General features: G+C 38.9%; 1 protein-coding gene and 1 non-coding gene across 5 annotated transcripts in view; one reads left to right on the top strand and one right to left on the bottom strand.

The window, feature by feature from the left end:
* The window catches only part of CSPP1 (centrosome and spindle pole associated protein 1), a 266,222-nt gene that overhangs the window by 98,107 nt on the left and 145,454 nt on the right, over window positions 1-22,661 (top strand). For 3 of the 4 annotated variants that reach the window (XM_027570502.2, XM_027570590.2, XM_027570366.2), the window contains 2 exons: window positions 10,115-10,223; window positions 22,529-22,628. In XM_027570502.2, the coding sequence (XP_027426303.2) occupies window positions 10,125-10,223; window positions 22,529-22,628 (199 nt within the window). In that variant the 5' untranslated portion in view covers window positions 10,115-10,124. Of the gene's footprint in view, window positions 1-526; window positions 666-10,114; window positions 10,224-22,528; window positions 22,629-22,661 lie in introns of those variants that run through there. The other variant, XM_027570416.2, reaches the window with a different exon arrangement.
* On the bottom strand, window positions 20,504-20,637 carry LOC113917706. The gene has a single exon (XR_003518330.1). It is a non-coding gene; the product is annotated as a U11 spliceosomal RNA (small nuclear RNA).

Below are 22,661 nucleotides of genomic sequence, written 5' to 3' on the forward strand. Positions count from 1 at the left end.
CCCCTGCCTGCAGTTTTGACAACTTCCATTTGAAGAAAAAATTGTAAAACCCTCTTACAAAGTAATTTAGGATAAAGGATTCTTAGTTCCACTCTCTTGGGAAGCTAGAGATCTCTTTTCTAGTGGTGGCACATGGCCACTAAGTATTGGAGTGACCCGAATATGTTGAAATTAGTAATAAAAACCCAGGACAAAATGTTGACCAGACTTCTAGGAGAGGAGAAATACGCAGGAGAGGTATGCCAACACTTTTTCTCTCACTGCCACCCCTGCCCTTTTTTCTCCCCATGCTGGCTGGGGCTTGGACGGTTTGGAGGGGCTAGAATCGATTTAGCTTGGGAATTACTTCTCATGGTTTAACCACAGACCATTGGCCGAGTATCCACCTACGTGTAGGCGAGCCTGCTTTGCGAGCCTGCTTTGCGGCCTCCGCGGCGACAGGGGGCGTCCCGACCACGCAACCTTACCCCCGCGGCCGTAGTGGGGGCGGGGCCGCGTTAGTCCGTTGGGGAAGGGCGGGCGGAGGGCTCGGCTTAAGAGGCGGAGCAGGGCCAGTCGGCTTGTCACAGTGTTCCCGTTCTGGGCGGCCGTTGCCACTTCTTTGGCCCCCGAAGTTCTTCTCTTGGGCGCTGTGCGTCTTCCCCAACGCAAGCCCACTCTCTTGAGTAAGCGTTAGTCAGCCACTGGTGGGAAGCGGGCCTGGCGGGGTGTGGTCGGGGGGGAGGTGGTGTCCCAGAGTTGGGTTCGCGGCCCCGCAGCGGGGCCGGGGGCTCCCTGGGGGTGGAGGTCTCGGCGGCCACGCTGGCCGCGGAGCGGGACTGACGGGGTTGGGAGGGTGGGGGTTCTGTGCCGGGTGAGGTCTCTCGGACCCCGGGCTACGGGCGGTGCCCAAGTTACAGGGCTGAGGTCGGGGTCTCGGGGCTTCAGGGCTAGGGGCGGTATCCGAGGTACAGGATCCTGGTCCGGGTCTCGCAGCAGTTCGGCCGGGGGCGGTGCCTGGTTCCCGGGGACGAGGGTTCCGGGGGTCTCGCTGCTGCATGGTGGCTCGGGGGCGGTGCCCCGGTTACGCGGTCTGGACTTTGGGGCCCCGGCAGCCACAGCCGCCTTGGGTGCTGTGGAGACCCGGTTGCCTGACGACGCGTTGACGCTTCCTAACGTGGCCGCCACCCAAAGCTCTCCCGCGTGCCTTCCCTCCCCGACAGTCCGCGCTCCGCTGCTGGGCTAAGCCTTCCGGAGCACTTTTCCTTTGCTTGGTGCTGGCTAATGGTTAACGTTTATTCAGTGTGCGCTCGGCGCGGTTCTCAGCGCTTTGCTTTGCAAGTGAAATTTATTTAATCACCACAGCCCTGTGAAGTTGGTGCTGTTAATACCCTGTTTTCCTTGAGCTCGAATCTCTCCTAATTGCCTTCATATTAGGATTGTTAACCGGGATTGGGATCCAATTTTCAGTAAATGTTAGCAGTGGGACTCATTTCTTGAAAGAAGTTGGCTCTCAGATTTTAGGATTCAAAAATTTACCTTCATTTCCGGGAAGCAAACCAACACTTAGTTTCCAAAGACCTCGGAAAATGCCAAGAACATAATAGCAACCAATATAGGTTTGTAAAAAGCCATTTATCCTCAGATAGGTTCTATTTTATATGAAAGAATGACATGTCATGTTGACAAGAGGGAATCCCACGGAAACTAGTGGGATGCTACTTTCTTTTCTGCGTATTCTCACTAGGAGGACACGGACTCTGTGGTGGTTAAATAGCTGCTTAAAATCCTCCCCAGGGGTGAAATTTTAGGTCTCCGTACAGATGACCTTCTGAAAGGGTTTTAAATAGGATAAATTGAAACAGGATGGTTTCAGCACATTTTTACTCAAGTGAAGTTCTCAGATAAGTGTGATTTATTACAAACTTTGAGCAGATTTCAGATTATTCTTTTAACATTCCGACTTGCGTTCCCACTGCTATACTGAGTGTGAGGCAAAGGTGTTTGAGCAAGTGTTCTGGCAGTTTTGCATACCCCAAAGACCATCTAATTTATGCTAGTGTTATTCATTACCATTAATGATGTAAGTTGCTAAAGGACTTATCAGGCTTTTATGTATTCACTCTATCTGTACCCTAACCCTCAATCTTCCTCTCTCCCCCCAGTTACTTGTTAACATTTAGAGGAATTTGTTCAAATTTGGGTGTGCCCGTGGAAGCACATTGATCATGTGGATGTCATCTGCCAGGAAAAAAGATTAAGTACTTTTCATTTGGTGCAAAGATCTCTGGAAGGATGGGAAATGAGAAACATTGTTCTGGTTCACCTCCTCCCTTCTCTTCTAAGACTTTTTTTTTTTTAAAGATTTTATTTATTTGAGAGAGAGAATGAGAGAGACAGAAAGCACATGAGAGGGGGGGAGGGTCAGAGGGAGAAGCAGACTCCCCGCTGAGCAGGGAGCCCAATGCAGGACTCGATCCAGGGACTCCAGGATCATGACCTGAGCCGAAGTCAGTCGCTTAACCAACTGAGCCACCCAGGCGCCCTCTTCTAAGACTCTTTCAATGGCTCCTCCCTGCATCCCATGGACGTTATGTTATCACTCTCTGCTATTCTGTTTTCAGCCCTGTTCTCCCACTCTAGGGTCTCTTTTTCAAAGCAACCTTTTCTCCTATAGCTGTAATGATCATTAAAAAACCTACTAAACCTTCCCCCTAACCCCCACTCCCGTCCTGCACTCTATTCTGAATTCCAGACATACTCAAATTGTTTTTTTCATATAGCTGCTGGATCCTTTATGGGTATTTCACATCAGTCCCTAACCCCAAGTCTGGCCAGATGTAGCCATGTGACATGGGGCATTATCTTGTCCAAATCTGAGGGCAGGGTCCATATCTTATACTTTCCATCCCCCTAGCATCTGAATAACGTCCTCCTAAGAGAGGGGAGTATTTTCTGTTTTTTATGCTTCCATAGTGGGGAGGAAATTTACACTTCACTCGAGAGGGTAAAGGATGGGAACATTTTCTCCTCTCTTTGTGATTGAAGAAATGGGGAGAAGGAATTGGACATAGTTCTTTCTGGCTCCTCTGTTTTTTTAGATTCATCAAGGCTTAGCACAATGAGTGTGTTTTGGTCTGCTTATATGTCTATATGATAAGCATAAAGGGCTTTGGTTTAAGATTTAGACATGTTGATTTTTTTTTTTTTAAGATTTTGTTTATTTGAGAGACAGCAGAGTGAGACAGGGAGCATGAAAGGGCATGGGCAGAGGGAGAGGGATAAGCGGACTCCCCACTTAGCAGGGAGTCTGACACACAGGGCTCCATCCCAGGACCCTGGGATCATAACCTGAGCCGAAGGCAGACACTTAACCGACTGAGCCACCCAGGCACCTGTAGACATGTTCATTTGGATTATGATAACCAAGTGTCAATTACTGGTGATTTAAATCCCAGTGTACTTTGGAGGCTTTCTTTAAAAAGGTGATTACTGACGTATACAAGTATTATGAAAATATAATGAGTTAATGAAACAGCTATAATTTGATTTCTCAGTGTTAGGTGTGCCATACACTTTATATGTACCATTTAGTTTTTTTTCTTCATAACAGCTCTGGAGTAGATTATTTCCATTTTACAGGTGAGGAAAGTAAGAGGGGGATTAAGGAACATATTGAGGTTGATCACATAGTCAGTTAGTGATGGAATTGGGTTTCAAATCCAGATCTTTCAGTTAAACTATTTTCTTAAAAACTGTTTATCGTCTACATACTATGTACATAGCTACTGGGGGAAAAAAACAACAACTTGGTAATAAGACCTTAGAAGAAGCTGTGAATGATTTTTACATTGTAGGGTGAAGGAAAAGAAAAAAATCCCCTTTAGGTTTCTTTCAGCTGATTTTTCTTGTAACTTAATCTTTAAATTGTAAATACACTTAATCTATTTTGTACTTAAGCTGTACCCACCAGCTCAGTCTATGTGATTCACTAAATCTTGAATAATTTTGTAGTTGAAGTATGTTTTATGTAAGTTGTCATATGCTTGAAAGAGTGAGAAAGAAAAAAGTGGTCATGGTAGCTGAAAGCTGGGTTACACTATCACCAAGGCCTTGGTGTTGCTAGGAACTGGCTTGGCACTACTGCTTAGGCTTGTTGTTCTTCCACTGAAGATAAAACAATTGCACAGAACATCAACATTCGACAAAGCTCTGTGTCTGTGATGGATCAAGAGAAGAACAATACCACTCCATAATAATCCTGTCCAAACACAGACAAAACATGAATGTTGTCTAAGCTGCAAAAGACCCAAGCATCCCCTCTCCCAGTTGATGAGTGATGGCTGCCTCTTAACCAGTTTCAGAGCTTACTTTTCTATATTTTTACAAGTTTAGATAAGATTTGCTAAAATGTCCAATCATAGAATTACTCTCACTTTCTGACAGCCTCCAATCCTGAGCAAAGCTCTGCTACCAAATCACCTAAGCTGCAAACCCTATTAGTCTTTTCTAACACCTTCATACTAAGATACTCCAGAGTTCCCCATGGTTGGTATCAAGGATGCATCCCTTGATGCAATGAAAAATAAACCCAACTAGTTTAACCACAGTAGTGTTCCTGGTGGTCTTTGGAGGGCATTGTCAAGAGAAAGCTTTTTAGTATCTTTGACTCTTCAATTTAAAGATACTACAGTCTAATCAGATAGTAGAACAAAATTAGAAATGATTAAATGCATACTTATATCTAATAAATCTGATATATTAGTTTTTGCATAATATACATACTACCATTGTTTAAAAATATTACTATGGTTATATAAAATCAATTTTAGAATTTATAATGGATGTTAAAGTGTTAAAGGGGAGCACCTGGGTGACTGGGTTAAACGTCAGACTCTTGATCTCAGCTCAAGTCTCAATCTCAGGGTCATGAGTTTGAGCCCCATGTTGGGCTCCATGTTGGGTGTGGAGCCTACTTTAAAAAAAAAAAGAAAAAAAAGACTAAAGGGAAATTTAAGTATCTATAAATTCAAGAGAGATCTTCCAAAATTTGTTTAATTAAATGAACATGTTAATTTAATAATTGTTAACAGTATTATGTGGAGACCTTAGATCAGAGTGAGAGGCTTGTTACTTTTTGTTTTTTTGATAATGACATTTCTCCTTAAATTTTGTATAAAATTTGTTTCAAAGTATGTATTATCGCATCATTATTTTTTATTTCTATTAGACATAAAATATTTAGGGAAATTAGGGGATTTTAAGAAGTGATTTTTTTTTTTTACATGAAAACTACCGTATGCTGTTGAGCTGTCTTGAATTTTAACTAGGAAAAATCTTTTGTCACAATTAGCAAATTAAAAATGGCTTAACTATGTTAACTTTTGTTGGTTTGGAATGTATTTTGTTAAAGCCCTATTTTAAAATCAGTGTTCTTTTTAGAAGTAAATAATAGAATGAAGTTCACGTTATGTACTATTTAATTGATATAAATTTCAACTTTTTTTTTTTTCAAGATTTTATTTGTTTATTTGACAGAGAGAGAGAGAGCACAAGCAGGGGGAGTGGCAGGCAGAGGGAAAGGGAGAAGCGGGCTCCCTGCTGAGCAGAGAGCCTGATGTGGGCTCCATCCCAGGACCCTGGGATCATGACCAGAGCCAAAGGCAGACACTTAACCCACGGAGCCACCCAGGTGCCCCTCAACATTTTTTTTAGAGGTTTTATTTATTTGACGGAGAAAAAGAGAAAGCGGGGGAGAGAGGGGTGTAGGGGGAGAGTATGCATAAGGAGAGGGAGCAGCAAAGGGAGAGGGAGAAGCAGGCTGTCCACTGAGCAGGGAACTCAATGCAGGGCTCTCCATCCCAGGACTCTGGGATCATGACTTGAGCTGAAGGCAGACGCTTAACCGACTGAGTCACCCAGGTGCCCCAGCATTTTTTTTTTTTTTTTTTTTTTAGGTAAAGCTTACTTTTCTATGTTTTTACAAGTTATTGTCCTACAAGTATTAAATTCAGTGGATGCTTTTTTTTTTTCTTTAACTCTTTTGCATTTGAAATTGTTGACTGGTTCTTTCTTGTATCTCTTCTTTTCCTCCACAAATTATGTTGACTGTGTCTTCTTTATATCCTTTTAAATATTCCTTTCTATTTTTTCCAGCTTCTTCTGTAACCCCCTCAAGTGAACATTGCCTAACATTTAGTTCTGGGTCATCTCTTTTTTCCCTTTCCATGCTCATTTACCATGGCTTAAACTATTATCTTTAACATAATCAACTCAAACATTTCTAATGTGGTCTTATTCCTTGAATGTGTCTTGAATTTCTAAGTATCTGCTGGAAATTTCCATTAGCAATCTTACTAACTCCAACTTAACATATCTAAACCAAACCTTTCCAGGCTAGCCAGCTTCTTGTGACTTTTTCTTGTTCAGGATTCCATCCACATTTAGTTTCTCGGACTTAAAAACTTTGTCATCAGTGACTCCTTCTTTCTTGCCACACATCTAATTAGTCACTAAATTTCATGTTTTTGAAAAAAAAAAAATTCCAAGTTCAATAAGGAAAGGATAGTTTATTTTATTTATTTTTTTTAAAGATTTTATTTATTTATTTGAGAGAGAGAATGAGAGATAGAGAGCACGAGAGGGAAGAAGGTCAGAGGGAGAAGCAGACTCCCTGCCGAGCAGGGAGCCTGATGCGGGACTCGATCCCGGGACTCCAGGACCATGACCTGAGCCGAAGGCAGTCGCTTAACCAACTGAGCCACCCAGGCGCCCCAAGGAAAGGATAGTTTAAAGAATGGTGTTAGAATAATTTTATATCCACATGGAAAAAAAATTAAACCTTGATGACTCTTGGCACCATTTGCAAAAATTAACTTGAAATGGATCATAGACTTAAATATAAGAGAAAACTAGAAAACTTCTAAAAATGTAGAAGAAAGTATCTGCATTTTGGGTTAGGCAAAAATTTCCTATATAGGATGCAAAAAGCACAAATGATTCAAAATTGATGAAAAATGAATGAATTAGTGAATGAATTAATTGGACTTCATACAAATTAAAAACTTTTGCTCTTTAGAAGACATCATCACACAGATGTTTACAGCAGTTTTATTCATAGTTGCTAAAACCTAGAAGCAACCAAAAATTTGGAGTACATGAATGGATAAATACACTGTGGTGCATCCAGACAATATAATAATAGTGCTAAAAAGAAATGAGCTACAAAGACATAAAAAGACAGGGAGGAACCTTGTATGCATAGAAGTGAAAGAAGCCAATCTGAATAGGCTACATACTGTATGATTCCAACTGTTTGACTGTCTGGAATAGGCAAAACTATGGAGGCAGTAAAAAGATCAGTGGTTGCCAGGGTTCAGAGCAGAGGGAGGAATGAATAGGTGGAGCACAGAGGATTTGGGGGACAGTGACGCTATTATGTATGAAACTGTAATAGTAGATACATGTCATTATACCTATGTTTGAACCATAGAATGTACAACACCAAAAGTGAACCATAATGTAAACTATGAACTTTGGGTGATAATGATGTATTAATGTATGTTCATCACTAGTAACAAATGTACCACTTTGGTGGGGGATGTTGATAATGGCGGAGGCTATGCATGTGTGAGGGGATGTATGGGAAATCTGTACCTTCTGCTCAGTTGTGCTGTGAGCCTAAAACGGCTCTAAAAAATAGTCTTATTAAAGAAAGAAGGCATTAAGAAAACTGAAACCATACGCTAAGAGATAATACTTACAAAACATGTTTGATAAAGAACTGGTATCCAGTATATATAAAGACCTCTTACAATTCATAAAACAATTTAATTTTAAAAATTGGCATAAGATATGAATAGACATTTTGCCAGTGGTTAAATGGATATATGAATGGCAGATAAACAGAAAAAGATGCTCAATATTAAGTCTTCAAAGAAATGCAAATTAAAACCACAATCAGAAGAACCATGAGAGACTATGGTCTCTGAGAAACAAACTGAGGGTTCTAGAGGGGAGAGTGGTGGGGGGATGGGTTAGCCTGGTGATGGGTATTAAAGAGGGCACGTTCTGCATGGAGCACAGGTTTTATATGCAAACAATGAATCATGGAACTCTACATCAAATAAACAAACAAAACCACCCCACAATCAGATATTATTACATATCCAGTGACTAAGGATCAAAAATGGAATGACTAACATCCAAAAGACTGAAAATACCCAGGGTTTTCAGGATGCACTGCTGGTTGCAATGTAAAATGGTCCAGCTATGTTATACTTAGAGGAACAGTTTTGCAGTTCCTCAAAATGTTAAACGTGTTACATATGACTCAGTAATTCCACTCCTAGGTACATGTCTAACAGAACTCAAAGCATAAGTCCATGCAAAAACCTGAACACAAATGTTCATAGCAGCATTATTCATAAATAGCCCCCAAATAGAAACAATCCAAATGTCTAGTAATGGGTAAATAGGTAAACTGGTATTTCCATACAATGGAATACTGCTTAGCAATAAAAATACCCCCTACTTACTGATAGATGTAACTACAAGGATGAATCTCAAAAACATTTTTAAGTGAAAGAAGCCAGACTACATATTGTATGATCCAATTATATGAAATTTCTACATTAGTCAAAAACCATAGAGACAGAAAACAGATTGGTGGTTGCCTGAGGAGGGTGTGAGTAAGGACTGACTACAAAAAGGCACAGGGGAACTTCTTGGGGTCATAGAGGCATTAGAAAATGTGATTGTGGTGATAATTGCACAACTGTGAATTCACCAAAACTTAGGGAAATTGTTCAGTAAACTGAGTAAATTTATGAATTTAAAAACAATTCCAGGCCTTACTGGGAAAAAAAAATTTCATGAGTCCATACTGATAATAAGCTGATAAATACATCGGAGGAAGAAAGGGCTCATAGAATAGAATAAGTGCCACGTGGTAAATAAATATGCAGGGAGTGGTGGAATTGGAAAATTAGAATTTTGTAGCCATCTTGATTGAAAGATTGGATCAGTTAAGAATCACCAGTTGTTGCTAAATCCAGGAAATTTTGAGTGGAAGAAGTGTTTGCATGGTCTAAATATATCTCCCTATGGACTGCTTATTAGTTACAAGGGAAAGTCGTGCAGAAATCAGACAGCATGTAGACCAGGCGATCAAAAATAATATCACCAGTGAAGGGCAAATGGATATGTGTGTCTCTAATTGTTGACACTTTAAAAAGACACATCACCATGTAAGTAGTATTTCACCTGAGAATGCATAAACTGAATTTAAGTTATAAAGGTATGGTAGGCAAACCCCCAAAAGGGGAAGTTCTGTTACAAGTGTTGGTGTTAGGTGGGCTATATTGAAAAAACAATGTTATGAAAGACAAAAGGAAGGTTGTGGGAATTTTCCAGATTGAAGGAGGCTAAAGACACCTAACAAAGAATTGCAGCACTTGACCTGGACTGGGTCTTGAGCTGGAGGGAGAGAAAAATAAGCTGTATAGGACACTGTTAGGTCATTTGACAAAATTGGAACATGGACAGTGGATTAGATATAAAAATAAGTGTGGCTGAAGTTGATAATTATATTGAAGTCTGTAGGAACAATCTAATTCTTAATACACTCTTAAGTGTTTAGGGGTAAATGTATGTAATTCACCCTCTGAAAAATTTTAGATAAAATTGCATATGTAGAGAGAATGAACTTGTGTGCACAAAGAACAAAGCAAGTTGTGCAAAATCTTAATAGGAAATAGGTAAAGAATATATGGGTGTTCGTTGTGCTATTCTTATTGTAACTTTTTTTGTTTGAAATTACCTCCAAATAAAGCACTTCTTTAAAAGTTTTTCTTTTTTTTTTTTTTTTTTTTGACTTATGAATCAGTGTGTGTGGAGGGGGGGAGAGAGAGATGATGGTAGTTGTGCATATTCTTTATTTTCAGATATTTAATGTATGTCATAGGTTTTCGGGGTGGGTTGGAAGAGAAGCAAGCAGGAATATTTTGGTCAAGCTTATTTGAATTTCTCAGTTTGGTAAGTGAAATTGAATACTAAATGTGGGCTAAGCTTGCATGTTGTTAATTATCCTAAAAATACTGTGGTATAGCTGTGCTGATGGAGGTTTGTTTTTTAGTATCTGCAAAATGGCTGATAATTTGGATGAGTTTATTGAAGAGCGAAAAGCCAAACTGGCGAAAGACAAAGCAGAACTGGAAAGTGATCCCCCTTACATGGAAATGAAGGTAAAGTTAATAATTTTCTTTCAACATGTTTCATTAAAATTGTCTCTGAAGATTAGCTTTGTGTAAATGCAAAACATCCTCTTCAGTGAGTGAGAGTCTTCTGTTTGATACTTTTCTTTGGGTGTCATGTCACTCTGAGTCTGAGAGCCTGATTCAGGACAAGATTGCATTGATTTTGAATGTAGTTTTTCTGTTGTGGTGTTTTGTATCTCAGTTTCTTCTATCTTAGTAGGGTTTATAATAATAATTGCTGTGCTTCGTAATATGATTAGGAGACTACTTCTAGTACAAGGAGCTTTCAGAATATGATATAAAAATGTTCTCATTCTATGTATTCTAAGTGAAAAGTACGACTTCAATAAATTAGTGTCTTAAAATTATTTTTTTAATTTACAAAAGTGATTTTATTGGAATAGTTTATTTTGGTATATTTGCTTTTCAGATTAGAATTTGTTCAAGTGTTTCTGAAAGCAATGTTTGAAAAAGCTTCCTTAAAGCTTTCATAGTTTTGGTAAAAGAGTGATTGATCCATTTAGTAAATGCTTATTGAGACTGTGCTAGGTACTATGTTAAGCTCTACTATAGCACTAATCTAGACAGATGGGGCACTTTCTTGAGCTCAATGTATTGATAATATATAGGATAATCTTAATCTTGTCTATCATATAGTCCATTTTAATCAGAGTCACTGTATATAGTGGCTTGCCCAAGACAGTTCTGGTTTACCTATTGTCCAGTGTCTCATCTGGTTTAGCATTTGTCTTGGGCAAAGGTATGGGCATCTGGTTGACATGATAAATAATATGGTTACCCTCATTATGAGGGAATTTTACTTACATAGCTAACATTTATTGTGTGCTAATTATGGAAGAGGCTTAGTCTTTTATTCTATTTTTTAAATTCCAGTATAATTAATATACAGTGTTACATTAGTTTCTGGTGTACAATACAGTGATTCAGCAATTCTGTACATTACTCATGCTCATAATTCTAAATATACTCCTAATGCTCTTCACCCCCAGCCACCATCCCTCTGACAACCACCAGTTTGTTCTCCAAATTTAGGGGCCTGTTTTTGATTATCTTTTTTCTTTGTTTCTTAAATTCCACATATGAGTAAAATCTCATGGTATTTGTCTTTCTCTGATTGACTTATTTCCCTTAGTATAATACCCTCTGGATTCATCCATGTTGTTGCAAATGGTGAGAGTTCATTCTTTTTTATGGCTGAGCAATACTCCATTGTGTAATAATGTATGTGTGTATGTGTGTATATCTATGGATAAATGCTTGGGTTGCTTCCATATCTTGCTGTTGTAAATAATACTGCAATAAACATAGGGTTGCACATATCTTTTTGAATTAATGTTTTCATTTTCTTTGGGTAAAGTATCCAGTAGTGGAAATACTGGATCATACGGTAATTTTGTTTTTAATTTTTTGAGGAAGCTCCACCCTGATTTCCACAGTGGCTGCACCAGTCTTCATTCCCACCAAAAGTACATGAGGGTTCTCTTTTCTCTATATCCTCACCAGCACTTGTTTCTTGTGTTTTTGATTGTTGCCGTTCTGACTGATGTAAGGTGATATCTCGTTGTAGTTTTGATTTGCATTTCTCTGATGGTTATTGATGGTGAACATCTTCTCATGTGTCTGTTGGCCATCTATAGGTCTTCTTTGGAAAAATGTGTATTCAGGTCCTTTACCCGTTTTTAAATTGGGGTTTTGGTGGTGTATAAGTTCTTTGTATATTTTGGGTATTAAGCTGTTATTGGATATATCATTTGCAAATATCTTTTCCCATTCGGTGGGTTGTTTTTTTTGTTTTGTTTTGTTTTGTTGCTGGTTTCCTTTGATGGGGGAAGCTTTTTATTTTGATGTAGTCCCAATAGTTAAATTTTGCCAAAGGACACATACCTAGAAAAATCATGGTAAGGCCAATGTCCAAGAGCTTATTGCCTATGTTTTCTTCTAGGAGTTTTATGGTTTCAGGCCTCACATTTAGGTCTTAATCCATTTTGAGTTTATTTTTCTGTGTGGTGTAAGAAAGTCATCCAGTTTCATTCATTCGCATGTTGCTGTCTAGTTTCCCAACACGATTTGTTGAAGAGACTGTCTTTTTCCCACTGCATATTCTTCTCTGCTGTTGCAGATTAATTGACCATATATGCTTGAGTTTGTTTCTGGGTTTTCTATTCTGTTCTATTGATCTATGTGTCTATTTTTGTACCACAGCCATACTATTTCAATGACTACAGCTTTGTAGTATATCTTGAAATCTGGGATTGTAGTACTTCCAGTTTTTTGGTTCTTTTTTTAAGATTGCTTTGGCTACTTGGGGTCTTTTGCGGTTCCATACAAATTTTAGGATTCTATTTCTGTGAAAAATGCTATTGGTATTTTGATAGAAATTGCATTAAATCTGTAGATTGCTTTGGGTAGTATGGACATTTTAACAATGTTCTAATAATCCATGAGCATGGAATATCTTTCCATTTGGTCATCTTTTTGAATTTGTTGAGACTTAATTTGTTGCCTAATATGTGATCTATTCTGGAGAATGTTTCATGTACCCTTGAAAAGGTTGTGTATTCTGCTGTTTTAAGATGGAATATTTCTGAATGTATCTGTTAGATCCACCTGTTAAATGTGTCATTTGAAGCCACTGTTTCCTTGTTGATTTTCTGTTTGGATGATCTATTGTTGTAAGTGGGTGTTACAATCGTCTGTTTACTACTATTACTACCAATACTATCATTACTATCAATAGTAGTATTGATTGGTACTTCCTTTATGTTAGTTAATAGCTGCTTTATGTATTTGGGTGCTCCCATGTTGGGTGCATAAATATTTACAATTGTAATGTCTCCTTGTTGAATTATTCCATTTATGATTGTGTAGTGTTCTTTGCCTCTTGTTACAGTCTTTGTTTTAAAGTCTGTTTGTCTAATATAAGTACAGTTACCCCATCGTTCTTTTCACTTCCATTTGCAGGATAAATGTTATTGTGTCCCTTCACTTTCTTTGATTTATTTATCTATTATTTACTTATTTATTTAAAAAATTTTTTTATTAACGTATAATGTATTATTTGTTCCAGGGGTACAGGTCTGTGATTCGTCAGTCTTACACAATTCACAGTGCTCATCATAGTACATAGCCTCCCTAATGTCCATCATTCAGCCACCCCATCCCTCCCACCCCCTCTACTCCAGCAACCCTCAGTTTGTTTCCTGAGATTGAGTCTCTTATGGTTTGTCTCCCTCTCTGGTTACGTCTTGTTTCATTTTTCCCTCCCTTCCCCTATGGTACTCTCTTGTTTCTCAAGATCCTCATATCAGTGAGATCATATGATACTTATCTTTCTCTGATTGACTTATTTCACTTAGCATAATACCCTCTAGTTCCATCCACGTCATTGCAAATGGCAAGACTTCATTTTTTTGATGCCTGCATAATACTCCATTGTGTGTGTGTGTGTGTTTGTGCGCACGCACATATCACATAATTTTTATCCATTCATCTGGACATCTTGGCTCTTTCCATAGTTTGGCTGTTGTGGACATTGCTGCTATAAACATTGGGGTGCATGTGCCCCTTCGGATCACTACATTTGTATCTTTGGGGTAAATACCCAGTAGTGCAATTGCTGGGTCATAGGGTAGCTCTATTTTCAACTCTTTGAGGAACCTCCATACTGTTTTCCAGAGTGGCTGCACCAGCTTGCATTCCCACCAACAGTGTAGGAGGGTTCCCCTTTCTCCGCATCCTCTCCAACATCTGTTGTCTCCTGACTTGTTCATTTTAGCCATTCTGACTGGTGTGAGGTGGTATCTCATTGAGGTTTTGATTTGGATTTCCCTGATGCTGTGTTGAGCACTTTTTCATGTGTCTGTTAGCCATCTGGTGTCTTCTTTGGAAAAATGTCTGTTCATGTTTTCTGTTCATTTCTTGATTGGATTATTTGGTCTTTGGGTGTTGAGTTTGATAAGTTCTTCATAGATTTTGGATACTAGCCCTTTATCTGATATGTCATTTGCAAATATCTTCTCCCATTCTGTCAGTTGTCTTTTGGTTTTGTTGACTGTTTCCTTTGCCATGCAAAAGCTTTTTATCTTGATGAAGTCCCAATAGTTCATTTTTGCCCTTGCTTCCCTTGCCTTTGATGATGTTTCTAGGAAGAAGTTGCTGCGGCTGAGGTCGAAGAGGTTGCTGCCTTTGTTCTCCTCTAGGATTTTGATGGGCTCCTGTCTCACATTTAGGTCTTTCAACCATTTGGAGTCTATTTTTGTGTGTGGAGTAAGGAAATGGTCCAGTTTCATTCTTCTGCATGGGGCTGTCCAGTTTTCCCAACATCATTTGTTGAAGAGACTTTTTTCCATTGGACATTCTTTCCTGCTTTGTCAAAGATTAGTTGACCATAGAGTTGAGGGTCCATTTCTGGGCTCTCTATTCTGTTCCATTGATGTATGTGTCTGTTTTTGTGCCAGTACCGTACTGTCTTGATGATGACAGCTTTGTAATAGAGCTTGAAGTCCGGAAGTGTGATGCCACTGGCTTTGCTTTTCTTTTTCAACATTCCTCTGGCTATTCGGGGTCTTTTCTGGTTCCATACAAATTTTAGGATTATTTGTTCCACTTCTTTGAAAAAAGTGGATGGTATTTTGATAGGGATTGCATTAAATGTGTAGATTGCTCTAGGTAGCATAGACATTTTCACAATATTTGTTCTTCCAGTCCATGAGCATGGGAGGTTTTTCCATTTATTTGTGTCTTCCTCAATTTTTTTCATGAGTATTCTATAGTTTTCTTAGTACAGATTGTTTGCCTCTTTGGTTAGGTTTTTTTCCTAGGTGTCTCATGGTTTTGGGTGCAATTATAAATGGGACTGACTCATGAATTTGTCTCTTTTCTGTCTCGTTGGTGTATAGAAATGCAACTGATTTGTGTGCAGTGATTTTTATATCCTGCCACTTTACTGAATTCCTGTATGAGTTCTAGCAGTTTTGGGGTGGAGTCTTTTGGGTTTTCCACATAAAGTATCATATCATCTGCAAAGAGTGAGAGTTTGACTTCTTTGCTGATTCAGATGCCTTGATTTCTTTTTGTTGTCTGATTGCTGTGGCTAGGATTTCTAATACTATGTTTAATAGCAGTGGTGATAGTGGACATCCCTGCCATGTTCCTGACCTTAGGGGAAAAGCTCTCAGTTTTTCCTCCTTGAGAATGATATTCGCTGTGGGTTTTTCATAGATGGCTTTTATAATATTGAGGTATGTACCCTCTATCCCTGCACTATGAAGATTTTTAATCAAGATGTCAAATGCTGGGTGCCTGGGTGGTTTAGTCATTAAGTGTCTGCCTTCGGCTCAGGTCATGGTCCCGGGGTCCTGGGATTGAGCCCCGCATCAGGCTTCCTTCTTGGCAGGGAGCCTGCTTCTCCCTCTCCCACTCCCCCTGCTTGTGTTCCTTCTCTTGCTGTGTCTCTCTCTGTCACATAAATAAATAAAATCTTAAAAAAAAAGTCACATGCTTTTTCTGCATCTATTGAGAGGATCATATGGTTCTTGTTCTTTTTTTTATTAATGTATTGTATCACATTGATTTGCGGATGTTGAAACACCCTTGCAGCCCAGGAATAAATCTCACTTGGTTGTGGTCAATAATCCTTTCAATGTACTGTTGGTTCCTATTGGGTAGAGTTTTGGTCAGAATTTTTGCATCCATGTTCCTCAGGGATAATGGTCTGTAGTTCTCCTTTTTGATGGGGTCTTTGGTTTTGGGATCAAGATAATGCTAGCCTCATAAAATGAGTTTGGAAGTTTTCCTTCCATTTCTATTTTTTGGAACAGTTTCAGAAGAACATTCTTCTTGAAATGTTTGGTAGAATTCTCTGGGAAGCCATCTGGCCCTGGGCTTTTGTTAGGAGACTTTTGATTACTGCTTCAATTTCCTTGGTGGTAATGGGTCTGTTCAGGTTTTCAAGTTTCTTCCTGGTTCAGTTTTGATAGTTTATACATCTCTAGGAATGCGTCCATTTCTTCCAGATTGTCTAATTTATTGGCATATAGTTGCTCATAATATGTTCTTATAATTGTTTGTATTGCTTTGGTGTTGGTTGTAATCTCTCCCCTTTCATTCATGATTTTATTTATTTGCGTCCTTTCTCTTTTGTTTTTGGTAAGTCTGGCCAGGGGTTTATCAGTCTTATTAATTCTTTCAGAGAACCAGCTCCTAGTTTCGTTGATCTGTTCTACTGTTCTTTTGGTTTCTATTTCATTGATTTCTGCTCTGATCTTTATTATTTCTCTTTTCCTGCTGGGTTTCGGCTTTATTTGCTGTTCTTTCTCTAGCTCCTTTAGGTGTAGGGGTTAGCTTGTGTACTTGAGACCTTTCTTGTTTCTTGAGAAAGGCTTGTATTGCTATATACTTTCCTCTTAGGACCGCCTTTGCTGCATCCCAAAGATTTTGAACAGTTGTGTTTTCATTTTCATTAGTTTCCATGAATTTTTAAAATTCTTCTTTAATTTCCTGGTTGACCCATTCATTCTTTAGTAGGATGCTCTTTAGCCTCCATGTATTCTTTCTGACTTTCCTCTTGCAACTGAGTTTCCTCTTGAGACTTTCCTCTTGTGACTGAGTTCTAGTTTCAAAGCATTGTGGTCCAAAAATATGCAGGGAATGATCCCAATCTTTTGGTACTGGTTGAGACCTGATTTGTGACCCAGGATGTGATCTATTCTGGAGAATGTTCCATGGGCACTAGAGAAGAATGTGTATTCTGTTCCTTTGGGATGGAATGTTCTGAATATATCTGTGAAGTCCATCTGGTCCATTGTGTCATTTACTTTTTTTTATTTTTATTTTTTTAAAGATTTTCATGAGAGACAGAGAAGCAGGCCCATTGTGTCATTTAAAGTCTTTATTTCCTTGTTGATGTTTTGTTTAGATGATCTGTCCATTTCAGTGAGGGGGGGGTGTTAAAATCCCCTACTATTATTGTATTATTGTCCTTGTGTTTCTTTGATTTTGTTATTAATTGGCTTATATAATTGGCTGCTCCTATGTTAGGGGCATATATTGTAAATATTGTAAATTGTAAATACAGTTTACAATTGTAAATACAATTGTTAAATCTTCTTGTTGGATAGACCCTTTAAGTATGATGTAGTGTCCTTCCTCATCTCTTATTACATTCTTTGGTTTAAAATCTAATTGGTCTGATATAAGGATTGCCACCCCAGCTTTCTTTTGATGTCCACTAGCATGGTAAATGGTTTTCCACCCCCTCACTTTCAATCTGGAGGTATCTTTAGGTCTAAAATGAGTCTCTTGCAGACAGCATATTGATGGGTCTTATTTTTATTTTTATTCAATCTGTTACCCTGTGTCTTTTGATTGGGGCATTTAGCTCATTTACATTCAGGGTAACTATTGAAAGATATGAGTTTAGTGCCATTGTATTGCCTGTAAGGTGACTGTTACTGTAGATTTTCTCTGTTCCTTTCTGGTCTGTGTTACTTTTGGGTTTGTTCTTTGCTTAGAGGACCCCTTCCAATATTTCTTGTAGGTCTGGTTTGGTGTTCGCAAATTCCTTTAGTTTTTGTTTGTCCTGGAAGCTTTTTATCTCTCCTTCTCTTTTCAGTGACAGCCTAGCTGGATATAGTGTTCTTGGCTGCATACTTTTCTCATTTAGTGCTCTGAAGATACCATGCCAGTCCTTTCTGGCCTGCCAGGTCTCTGTGAATAGGTCTGCTGCCAATCTAATGTTTCTGCTGTTGTAGTTTACAGACTTCTTGTCCTGAGCTGCTTTCAGGATTTTCTCTTTGCCTCTGAGACTTGTGAGTTTTACTCTTAGATGTTGGGGTGTTGACCTCTTTTTATTGATTTTTGAGGGGGGTGCTCTGTGCCTCCTGGATTTTGATGCCTGTTTCCTTCCCCAAATTAGGGAAGTTCTCTGCTATAATTTGCTCCAGTATACCTTCTGAGCCCCCCTTCTTCTGGGATCCCAATTATTCTAATACTGTTTTGTCTTATGGTATCACTTACCTCTCGAATTCTGCCCTTGTGATCCAGTAGTTTTTTATCTGTCTTTTTCTCAGCTCTTTATTCTCCATCATTTGGTCTTCTATATCACTAATTCTCTCTTCTGCGTCATTTATCTTAGCAGTTAGAGCCTCCATTTTTGATTTCTACTTGGTTAGATTTTAGTTCTTTTATTTCTCCAGAAGGTAATTCTCTAGTATTTTCTATGTTTTTTTCAAGCCCAGCTAGTATCTTTATAGTTGTCATTCTGAACTCTATTTCTGACATCTTATTAATGTCCATATTGATTAGGTCCCTGGCATTTGGTACTGCCTCTTGTTCTTTTTTTTGAGGTGAGTTTTTCTGTCTTTTTATTTTGTCCAGAGGAGAATAGATGAATGAGAGAAAAAATGTTAACAGGGTAACAGCGACCCCAGAAAAATAATACACTAAACAAATCTGAGGAGACCTGAAACCAGGGGGAACAGGAAGCGGGGGAAGAATATGATCAGGCTGGTGAATAGAACAGAGAGGTACACACTAGATTTTGGGTGGATTTTGACCTGTTAGAAGAAATTGCTTCCCAAAATTTTAAAGAAAATAAAACTTATATATGTTTATATATGTTTATATATTTATATATATAAATAAATAAGAGTACATACAATGAAGGGATGGAATATGACTGTAAAGATGAAAATTAAAAAAGATTTAGAAAAGGAACTGATAAGTTGGTTGAAAAAAATGAAAAAATTAAAAAAGAATGTGATCAGGTGGGAGGCTAGGACAATGTCATACACTAGATTTAGGTACATTTTGGTGTGTTAGAATAAACTTTAGCCCAAAATTTTAAATAAAAACTTACATATATACAAAAAATAAGGTTAAATACAGTGAAGGGATAAAATATGAACATGAAAATGAGAATTAAAAATTTTAAGAAAGGAATTGATAAGGTGGTTGAAAAAGGGAAGAAAAATTCAACTAAAATAAAAACAAAAAAAAAAAAAGAAAATTTAAAAAATTAACTTTGAAAAAAGGGAAAAAAGCCATGAATCCTATGTGCTGTATTCCTCTAGGGTTGGGGTTTTGTCATTCTCATTGATTGGTAAACTTTGTTTTGGCTGGATGTTCTTGCTGATCTTCTGGGGGAGGGACCTGTTGCAATGATTCTGAAATGCCTTTGCCTGAGGCGGAATTTCTCCACCATTGCCGGGGGTGGGCTAGGTAATCCTGCTTGGGTTTGCTCTTGGGAGGTTTTGTTCCCTGAAAGCTTTCTGTACAGCTTTGGAGGATAGGAGTGAAAAATGGCGGCCTCCCAGTCTCCACCCTGGAGGAGCAGAGAACTCGGAGCCCCACTCCTCAGTGAGCCCTCAGAGAAAAGCAGTCACTCCTGTCTCCCTGGACTCTGGCTGGACTCCGTGCTCACCTGGCCTGTGACTGAGCGTTTCTGTCTCTGGCACACAACCCCATTTGGAGTCTCCAGACCCAGGAGATTCCTGCATCGGGTTTCTGTGCTGCCCCTCCTGGGGGAGGATCTGCTACTTGTTGGGTCCCTGCTTGAAGAACAGTGGCCCGACTATGCCATGGGTCACAGTTTATGGCAACCCCGAGCTGAGAGCCCACTCCTCGGCTCTGTCTTTGCAGCCGGCCTCCCTGCTCTGATACGTGGGAGCTCTGTCACACTCAGACACCCCCGTCTTTCTGTGGCCCTGAGGGTCCTGAGGCCACTCTGTCCCAGCGAGCCCCCGCCCTTAGCCACTGGAGCGATGTCTCTCAGCGGAGCAGACTTCCAAAAGTTCCAATTTTGTGCTCTGCTGCTCTATCACCCTTAGCCACTGGAGCGATGTCTCTCAGCGGAGCAGACTTCCAAAAGTTCCAATTTTGTGCTCTGCTGCTCTATCACTTGTTGGTAGCAGCTGACAGAGGCCCCCTCCCCTGCCTTCTCTCTTCCCGAATATCGCCTCGGATTCACTTCTCTGCATGTCCTACCTTCCAGAAAGTGGTCGCTTTTCTGTTCAGGGAATTTCTGCTCTTCTTTTCTTCCATCTCCTGTTGAGTTCGTAGGTGTTCTGAATGGTTTGATAACTGTCTAGCTGAATTCCTGGGACCAGACGAAATTGAGGTCTCCTACTCCTTGACCATCTTGCTCCTCCCCTGTCCCTTCACTTTCAATCTTCATAGGTCTTTAGGTCTGAAATGAGTCTCTTGTAGGCAGCATATATGTTATATCCCCCCCCCTTTTTTTTCTTTAATGGGGAGCCAGGACCAATGATCACTAGCTGCTCAGGTACCAAAAAATTATGATTCTGAAATCTCTTTATGTCATTTCCACAGGAAGAGCAATGCAGCTGCCCTACATGTGCCATTCATGATACAGCCCTTTTTTGTGTGTCTTGCTTTTTTATCCACTTAGTCACCCTATATCTTTTGGAGCATTTAGTCCATTTACACTGACAGTATTGGTAGGTATCTACTTACTGCCATTTTGTTAATTGTTTTATGGTTGTTTTTATAGTTCTTTGTTCCTTTCTTGTCTTGTTCTCTTGTGGTTTGATGGGCTTTCTCTAATGATATTCTTGTATTCCTTTCTCTTTTCTTTATATCTATTACTGGTTTTTGATTTGTGGTTACCATTAGGTTTATGTATAACATCTTATGCATATAGAAGTCTGTATTAAGTTAATGGTTGCTTAAGTTTGAACTCATTGTAAAGCATGAAATTTGTACTCCCTTCTCCCCCACGTTTTAGGTATATGGTGTCATATTTTACATCCTTTTATTTTGTGAATCCCATTACTGACTTTTATAGATACATTTTTTTTTAAAAGATCTTATTTATTTTAGAGTGTGAGAGAGCACAAGCAGGGGGAGCGGCAGAGGGAGATTGGTGAAGCAGGCTCCCCGCCGAGCAAGGATCCCTGGGACCATAACCTGAGCATAACGCTTAACCAGTTGAGCCACCCAGGCGCCCCTATAGATACATTTGGTTTTGCTTCTTTTGTGCTTTAACCTCTATACTGGTTTTATAAGGGATTATTCTATTTTACTATGTTAATATGTAGCTGTGAAATTTTTTCCTTTCCTACTTTTCTTATTCCTGCTGTGGTCTTTCCTTTCCACTCAAAGAATCCCCTATAACATTTCTTGTAAGGCTGGTTTAGTGGTGATGAATTTCTTTAAATTTTGTTTGGAAATCTTTCTTTCCTTCAATTCTAAATGACAGCCTTGCTGAATAGAGTATTCTTTGTTGCAGGTTTTTTCCTTTCATGGATGAGGCTTAGTCTTGAAAGGTTACATTTATGATTCACGTGCATCTGTGAGATAAATACTGTTGTTATGCTCATTTTCTAAATGAGTAAACTGAGGCATGTGGAAGTTAAGTAGTGAGACTAAGGTCACAGAGTTAATAGAAGTAGGCTTTGATTCCTGATATCCTGACTGTAATGCTTGCTCTCTTAACCACCATAACTATATTGCCTTCGTTCCATAATAGCTGCTCTGGTCAAGGAGTTGTGTCAAGGACTTTACATGTATTATCTTATTTAATCATAATATCCCTGTTAAGTATGTGGAATATTTTTGTTTTACAGATCAAGAAAGTAAAGCTCAAAGGGGTTAAGTAAATCATCCAGGTACACACAGTGGTGGCTTCATGATTGGGACCATCATGTGTCCAGCCCCAAAGTCTGTGATTTTAACCACTCTCTGCTTAAAAGTAGCTTACAGTGTTTGAAAAGGGTTATTACATAATTTAAAATATAATTTTATTATAATTTCTAATATTAAATTGTACATATATCGTGATCTTTAAGTCCTAATTCAAGTATCACTGCTCAGTGAGGTCTTTCAGTCCCTCCTGCATCATTTATGGCCCTTCTTACCATGCTCCATTTTTTTTCCCAATAGACATTACCAATTACTGTCTATGTATTACATAGTCTAATTACATAGTATGTTTATCGCTTGTCCACTTAGGAGTTTGAACTCCATGATGGCAGAGATTCTATGTTTTTTTCATTTGTGTTTCCAGTGCCTGGGCCACCATGGAGTAGGAACTCAGTGGATATTTGTTGATATATGAATTCTAATATTTAATTAGAATTTATTACATTTATTACAGTGTTAAGTACTCTTGGTTAATTCCTCAAACCTAACACTTAAATTTCTTCTGTGATGTATTGTGTAATTTTGTCAAGTCATTTAATTATTGGGATAGAGTGTGTATTTTGTAGATGTTTTTTCCCCCCTTACTTTTGTAAATATAATGTTTCTTTCAGGGAAAGGCATCAGAGAAGCTTTCTGAAAACAATAAAATATTAATCTCCATGGCTAAGGAAAACATACCACCAAACAGTCAACAGACCAGGAGTTCTTTAGGTATGTCATTAGGTATGCTAAATTGATTTTAAA

The sequence above is a fragment of the Zalophus californianus genome, chromosome 4, assembly GCF_009762305.2.
Source record: "Zalophus californianus isolate mZalCal1 chromosome 4, mZalCal1.pri.v2, whole genome shotgun sequence".
In the NCBI taxonomy this organism is placed as follows: Eukaryota; Metazoa; Chordata; class Mammalia; order Carnivora; family Otariidae; genus Zalophus; species Zalophus californianus.